The sequence below is a fragment of the Cottoperca gobio genome, chromosome 17 (genome assembly GCF_900634415.1).
Source record: "Cottoperca gobio chromosome 17, fCotGob3.1, whole genome shotgun sequence".
Classification (NCBI taxonomy): domain Eukaryota; kingdom Metazoa; phylum Chordata; class Actinopteri; order Perciformes; family Bovichtidae; genus Cottoperca; species Cottoperca gobio.
Genome location: NC_041371.1, coordinates 16,789,042 through 16,797,647, shown reverse-complemented (window position 1 = coordinate 16,797,647; position 8,606 = coordinate 16,789,042). Strand labels below are relative to the sequence as shown.

Genomic DNA, 8,606 nt, shown 5'->3' with positions numbered 1-8,606 from the left:
AAATAACTCCCATCTGACCTCTCTTATCTTTCTTTTAGCTTTCTAGTAAAATCTCTTTATCTGCTTACACAAAGTTATCCATGTTTCAGAAACATGGATAACTTTGCTACGTGACATTCCCTTAAGTACGCCGCGTAAGGTTTGTAAGTAATAGTTCATGAGGCTGACTTCATTCGAAATATGTAAAAAATAGAAGTGATGGTTCAAAACTGTATAAGCAACTCCGCACAATACAGCAGCCAATACCAAATCACAGCTGAGATACATGATGGTGAAGTGTTCCCCTGCTGGGTGTGTTGCGGTTATTCATAATAAATGCGTACGACAAGCATCAAAAGCTGCAACATATGCAGCGAGGATTGCAATGTAACAGGGAAACTGAAGCTACAATACATTTTAGATCTTTACAAGAATCCTGCATCAATTTTTCATGTAACCTTTACGAGAAGAGGCGCAAGGAGCCGCTGTGTAATCCTTCATATCCAAGATCGGACCTTTTAATATCGGACTTCAAAAATAAAGAAGCCAAATAAAACTGCACTTTTCTATCTCGACTACTTTATTAAGATGTCAGATTTTTGGAAACAAAGGGTAAAAAAAACCCCGTCACCAACATGACCTCTTTTTGTATCAAAGTTTTAAAACGAAGATTGTTCCAACAAAGAAATAAAATGCAAGGTCTTACGTTAAGTCATTTGTTTTTCTTAGATAATTGCATTTAATGTCATAACTGAATACACAACAACATTTAAAATACTACTAAATACTTTTTTGTTTCAATTGCATTACATTTTATTGAGACATGGAATTTTTCATGCCATACTGCATTTAACTGATAAAGCTAAGAAATATTAGAGAACCTTGGAATGGCGTGCTGCAAAAAGTGCTTCGGTTATCAAAAACATTTCTGATCCATTTTGGTTTCCGATGGTTTGTAGGTCCGTCCATTCCTGCCTTGCAATATTTCACACTAAGACGGCAACTAAAAATATTCAAATGTAATCACATACCTTTAATCTAGCAAAAAGTTAACCTTGGTGTCTACTAAACATTTGTATCTTGTGCCCGCAGCTGCTTCACAGTAAACGGCTGCATTTATATTACACTTTTATGTGAAGAGCTTTGCAATTTTCTTCTCATTCAACCCTTTGACATTCACACCCACACACCGATGGAAGCTCCCATGTAAACCATCGGGACCAGTTTGGGGTTCGGTGTCTTGCCCGAGGACACTTCAATATGTAGAGTAAGTAAAGCTTTACTTCAGCTTTAAGATTACTTAAGATTTTGATGTATAAAAAAGAAAATAATTCTCATTATTATGCATCATACCGCACTGAAGAAGCAAAAAAAAGGGAGGAATGGACTTCAGCTTAAACAAAGCACAACAAAGATGCATGGATCAACAAAGCCACAGTTTATTAGATGATCATCTGCTACCTGGAAGCTCTGATTAGACTTTTGAATACATTTACCAATAATGTAGTAAAGCTAAATGGAGTACATAGCATTTCAAATCAGTTAGGATTTGCTTATGACACTATGAATGCATATAGCTTATGGGAACAAATGTGAAACCTGCATTTTATTAGTTTTCTTTGTTGGGTTTGACAAATCTCCCATATTCCTGTACACATCCAAACCTTTAATCATTTTACAGCTCCTTGGGCTCGCCGTAGTCATTATACATGACGGTGAGCGTCTGCTCGTCGCAGGCCTTGTGCACGTCCTGGCCCATGTGCGACCAGTTCAGCCCAAAGGCCTTGGTGTCAGTGTAACGGCAGGACAGGAACTTGAGGGACATCCTGCGGAGGCCGATCTTCGGCTCCTGAAGAAGCCCCTTGCACCACCGGGAGAGTTCGTCTAATTGGGAGAGGATGAGGCCGGCCTTCCTGTGGGAACAAAGGGAAGAAATGATTAATTACTTTAGCTTACAACACCTTAATAACATCCGTACACTTGTCAGAAGAGAGTAAGAGCAATTGTGTTTAAAAAACAAATAGAACTTAAATAACATACATGGTGAATGCAGTTCAGTATGCTGCTGTTTTGACTAGTTGACACTGTCGACCTGTCTATCGGGCTCAAGATCATCTTAGCTTTAAGATGCTTTCGGGACTCACGGCATTTGGTCCGATCAGCAGCAATGGTTTAAACTGAAGTTTTTCTTGACACAAAATTGCACTGCACCGCCACAGCTCCTCTCCATCTACTTAGTCACATAAGAAGCCATCCAAATACCCAATGGGAGCATGCGAGGAAAAACAAAACATTGCTCCCCCCCAGTAGAAATTGTCATTTCGACATCTACTTGTGCTTATAGTGTGGTGCGGAAGTTTGCTGCCATAATACATTTTTAATAGAATGCTACAGTATACAACGTGGTTAGGTTTAGGCAACAACACTCCTTGGTATGAGTTAGAAAAAAGATCATGGTTTGGGTTAAAATAAATAACGGACGTAACGTCTTTAGGCCGATGTCAAACTTTTGGTTTGACATGGGACATGAATGCCGGTCCCCTGGTAGAAATTCCTGTGTTTGACACCATCGCTCTCTTGGTAAACGTCCATTGCTTTGAGCATCTAATAATGATGTGCCTGTGTTTGTTGAAAGACCGGTGTGTCTCATACAGATGCTCCGTATTGGTATCAAGACACAGACGGCCACATTTCAAGCGTCGGCATTGGACGCCCTGGGAGTGAGACCGGGCCGCAGCATGAAGGTTTAGAAAGCCGTTGAAATGCAACAAACTGTGAGAAACACTTGTTGCCAAGCCTCTGCAAGAAGCTGAAATCTCAGTGTTGATGCACATCGGCCTTCAGATACATTAGACTGTCCACAGTTCATAAATCACACTGTGGCTTTGCTGTTGATTTAGAATGACATCACTGTATGACAGAACCTAAAACCTACCCATCTACCACTGCTTCCCGAAGTAACTCACAGGGTAAGGTGCACTGTTACTGACACATTCCAACTTTGACCCAAAGCACACAGCGGCTGCTGAAGATCTGTGTCGGTACAAAGTAAGTAAAAAACTGTGGAAAAATGAATGAATGAATGAAGAAATGAATGGCCGTGGCAGGTAAAAGAGCTGCAATCCTGTGGAGGAAAACAGGCAGTAATGCTGTGTAGAGGCAGAGGAGAGACTATGAAATGCTTGAACTTGTCTTTTGGCCAAACCAGGCCAGCTGAAAAACCTTCTCCATTAGTAACCTGATGCACAGAGGTCACGTAAATACATCTCATAGTGCAATAAATAATCATTAATCATCGTTTGGCCCTTGTAGTGAAAGCCTGTCAAGTGTTTGCCTATGGCAGCAGTAGAAGATTTCATTCATTCCACACACACTTTCTCCTCATTCTTCAGCCAAACCAGCGATTCTACAGCACAGTGTCGCCGTTCTGCCAAGCCACAAGTCTGCTGGACGCACCAGAGTCACCAGAGCCACAGCACATTATACTGATGAACTGATGACACATCGGAGCACCCAGGCTACACATTCAATATGCACCAGTTAGAGGAAATGAATGATCCTACTGATAGAATGAACAAAGAGCATTTATCTATTTTAAGTGTTTTTACCAAACTGTAGCTCTATTTCTCTTCACTATAATACGTTTAAAGTTGGTTAAACTTAGAAGTTTTTCCTGCTGCCTTAAAAACGTGACTAAATTCAACTTGAAGATATTGTTTCAACTCAAAAGGTTTAGTTATACAAGTTGTTTAACTAATGATCATTTGCTGTTACTCTGAGTCAAAACTACTAACTATCTATTCAAGAATACTTGCTTTATCAAAACATGTAATTCCACACTATTTAAATTCACAATTTCAACTATATTCATACCATTTGCCAATTCAAGCTAATTGGACTAATGTTTTTAAATAGTTTGTACTTAGATTAACTCTTGACTTCACAAAGCCCGCCTGCAGCTGTTGGGCTTGCCTCCCCTATGCTGACATGAAATCAGTTTGCAAGTGAAGAATGTGCAGGTGTAAGCAAACCACAGTGACTTCACATACAGTGTTCCACTGATCATCATGAGCACTCGCCTGGTCGTCAGTTCGGATGCTGATTGTCATGCAAATGAAGATGGAGAAGTGAAAATGACAAAAAGAAAACACTGAAAAGGGAGATGATGGCGGGGGAAGTAATGCGGTTGATGCAATCGTGATTCTCATTGGTGATCTCAAAAGGACTGATGATGGTTACGATGAATATAATGGTGGCGATAATGTCAGGGGCATGTATGTGTCAATGTGAGGGTGCGTTCATCCCAATTACACAAGGTCAAGAATTACGTTTGAAGGTCACGGTCCTTAAAGTGCAGTTGCAGTTCGCTTGTTTATGTATATTTTACTTTAACTTGTGTGTTCTCGTCTCTGTGGCAAACAAATATCCTTTTGACAAACACCCATTAACCCACGCGCCCTTTTTATTTTGTTTATAAGCTGCAATTCTTTAGTGTTTTGAACTTAAAGTTGGCATTGACCCCTGACTGTAGCAGCCACAGACCACACCGTGTGGTCTGTGGCTGCTACAGTATTTCATCTCCTGTCTTATACTGACTCCAAATCAACTGCTGCTCTGTAAACATATAGCACATCACCATATTTCCTGGTATGTGTTAATGTTATTTCTGGACAATGAATGCATTCTGTATGCCATCATAGGCCACAACTCATTTCAAATAGGCAAAGCACTTTTAGTCAAACATATTTCTGCGTTATTTTTGGCTTTCTTCTCTAATTTGCAAACCATTTTACATATGGAGATACAAGAGAAGCAATATCCCCTTTGCTAATAAAAGCACTTGTTATCGTTGTTGAATTGTTTTTGGAATCGGAGCGTATTTTGAATGTTACATGTTACATGGATGCTCAGCAGGACAACATCCCCTTTGCAAATGCATATCGACAGAGCCGTAGCAGCAAACTCAGTAACGTTTTCTGCTCTGGAAAGTGCAGAGAAAGAAATAACAATTCTAATGATGTCAGTCTTCTCGGTCAGCCTGTCTGCAGACAAGAACGCTTGTGTTGGTACTGGTGCTGTGCTGCCATACGGTCATTCATATCATTTTTCTGAAACCTCTTTATGTTCCCAATATTTTGACACAGATTTCAGTGGTTTGAGGAAATCGGGATATTTATTTGCTTTAAATAAAGAAAAGAAATGTGGTTTGTTATGCTTTCATTTTTTGGGAAAGCAGAGGAACGTTTCACAGGTTCCAAATAGCAACGGTTGTCACCATAAATCCTTGTGCATGTATAGAAGTGGAAAATGGTCTCCAAGATACAACGCGAGTGCTCATTAAGAAGACAGGCATGGAGATGTGCATGCTCATATGCAATACACATAGATATATACATAGAGATGTGCTCACACTTTAAGGCGCACATCAGCATGGCAAGTTGCATAAGCACCACACACACAAACACACATTTAAAGTTTCAATCAAAAAGAAAAAACCCACCCACCCAAAATTGTGAAAACAAAAAAGATCTGAGTAAAACCTGAGTATTATCAGACCAGATCCAAAACAGACAACTACAACTACAAACTGTATAAAAAGTGGACATAGTTATGTGACTGTCACCAATTGGCATGTGGACTACGATTTTGAAGCCTCGAGTTTGGCATTGTGGCTTTCGCCATCTTAGTTTTTGGCCATCGCTATCTTCTTTTTATTTGGAACCAGAAGTAACAACGAGAGGACGCGAGGACGGTGCTAAGTACAACCCAAGACATTTTTAGGAAACCAAAATGTTAAAATGAACTTTCATGAACTGATTAAACACTGAAAGGGTAAAAGTTGTAAGACAAAAACACGGACAACAACACACCGGACAACACCATGGTAGTGACATACAGATCACAAGGTAGCCATGCCCTAAATCACAGCCGGCTTTATGACATGGCTATAGCAAAACACTTTGGTTAAACCGGGCAGACTTTTTACAGATTACGCCCAATCTTAGCTTTAATTAATCGCACAAGAAATGTTTTAGAATTGGACCTAATTTCAGCAATGTTTACGGTTCTACGGTCCAATTTCCCCCATTTGTTTCTTCCAAAATATCTTTTATAAACTGTGATAAACTTGTATTTTACATGCAGTCGTTGCTCAGACTGCTCTGATATAAAACTTTGCTACAGACAGACCAGACAGTATATTATTATTATTATTATTATTATTATACAGTTATCATTATTATTATATATATTTTATCAAAAGGACAGCTCCATATTATTCTTTTCGCTTAGTGCATAGTAGAATTGCAGAGTAAACATTCTCTCCTTTTATATAACAAATAATAACGTTTTTCTTATTATTACAAAAACGTAATGCGTTTGCTGTTGAAAATAAGTAATGTAATTTCTAGGAGACATGGTTGCAATATAATAATTACAATATATATATATATATGTATATATATATATATATATACAGTATATATAATATAAGATAAAGAGCAAATGTACTTGATACGGATGTAAAAGACTTACCCTCATGTCTGCACTAAAAATATCTTTCTGATTTATAAACAACTAATTACTAATTACTAAAAACACTTTGTAATTGTTAAGTAAATCCATAACGATGTATACAGATATTAGATCAGAGTATGTATATATTTGCAGTTCACTATTCAGTATCACAGGAACTGATAAATCACTGCTGGACGAGCAGCTGAAAGACACTTCTTCTTTGACTTGTTGAGAGAAGGACAAAAATACACAAAGTAAAGAGTCTGCTGTGATTATGATTATGAATTTCTGAGAGATTTTCCAACAATAACAATATGTATTATCGCAAGAACTCCTCTGATTAGAGAGACTGTCATGTAAAAATAGAGAGAAAGTAGGAAAAAATGAAAGAACTTTTCAGTTCATCAAAGTGCACAGAGTGTAACCGAGGACACTGTCAGGACTGAAACGGCCAGGATGGAGGATTTTCTTTCAGCCAAGCCAAAACATCTAGCGTTTATAAGTCAACAGCCATGCAGCGTGCCTAAAATGATGGGTACTCTCCTGGTGATGACAAGGTCTGGCCCTCAGGAGAAGAAGTGTCAAGCCTTGAAGAGACAGCCTTTCGGTGAGTTTATGGTTTGAGTTAAAACGTCACGCAATGTTGCATGAAAAAGGCAACAAAAATGTCCTCCGCAGGATGCCAAAGGGTCTCGTCAGTGAGATTTGATATGTTTCTAAAAACAGCAGATCTGAATATCTGCCGCCACAAGAGAGATAAAGCTACATTTGTTCATTCATTTGTTTCCAGATATTGCTTACTTGGCTGATAGGAGTTTACATTGAGTCAGAGCCTGTGCAGAGTTCTTGTTATCTGTATTTTGACTCAGCTAATGAAAATCTTATTCAGGCCTCATTGTTTGTGACAGGGAAACTGAGGAATTCCCTTCATAAAACATTGAGCTGATTTGGGAAGATGAAACTGTGTGCGTGTCTGTACATCTACAGTATGTGGTGTATATGTGTGTGTGCTAGCCTGTCTGCTCTGTTGTTTACTGTCGGCGGTACCACAGATTGTTTGGGTGGAGAGGTATATTCCTTCTCAAGTGGCCAAAGGAATGATGATTTAAGACTAAACCACAAACAAAAGGGACTTAAAGGGATAGTTCAAATTCGTGGCAGGGGGTGTGTGGCAGAAATGTATTTTAGTTCACCCCTCTCCTTTCCTCCACTCTGTCTCTAACTGTAGGTGTGTGTCGCCGCCCTTCGCAAAGTACAGCAAAGGAGGGAATGTGAATGGCAAAGCAAAAAAATTGTAATAAAAAAAATAAAGAAAATAATTACCTACAAATCTACAAACAATTTCGCGATCCCCCTGCAGTACCTCCGCGGACCCCCTGTTGAAGACCTATGCTCTAAACAATAAAATACATCTTCTTTTTACCGTCTATCTCGTTTCCACATTACGACTTACAGCTCATGAACGCACCAAAGTCCGAAGAACGACTTCCCAATTTGAGACAATCTGAGGAGCGTGTAAATGCACAATTGGTCTTGGCGGGGAACTGCACCCTACTAGTGCCATTCTAGTTTGTTTGAAGTTGCAACTCCCGTATTCTGCGAGGTAAAATTACTGCTAACCCCCATCTACTGAAGGTTGACTGAAAAAAGAACCTCATATAACGGCGCTTCAAAAAAATCTGAACTAACACTTTGAAGAGGGGCTGTTATGGAGAACAAGTCTAGAACTGTCTCGTCTCATTTTCCTATGATGGATATCATTTAAAGGTTCTCTGTGGAGTTTCAGACTTCTAGTAGCACGATGGAGCTGTTTTTCTACGCTGATGACACGATACACAGGCCTACCAATGGTGTCATACTATTCCACTATTGCACAGGTGGCGGTAACATGCCAAGACATGTTCCAATACACCAACAAAGACATATTAATGAATAACAATAAAGTTACGACAAAAAAGGACCTGGCATGTTTACGGTTTGATTTGATTTGGTTTCTGAGCTAAAGAGACTGTACTTTTAGGTAACAATGTAGGAAACATGTAGGAAGAAGACTAACAAGACCAAGATGAAGACGTCTCACAACAGCAACAAGAACAAGACAGTTTCAGCAC

At 39.2% G+C, this 8,606-nt stretch overlaps 1 protein-coding gene across 1 annotated transcript in view; it reads right to left on the bottom strand.

Moving 5' to 3' along the window:
• Positions 1 to 1,396: 1,396 nt before the first annotated feature.
• astn1 (astrotactin 1) overlaps positions 1,397 to 8,606 on the bottom strand; it is a 345,150-nt gene continuing 337,940 nt past the window's right edge. The window contains 1 exon segment of the mRNA XM_029453477.1: positions 1,397 to 1,892. Within this exon segment, the coding sequence (XP_029309337.1) occupies positions 1,655 to 1,892 (238 nt within the window). The 3' untranslated portion in view covers positions 1,397 to 1,654.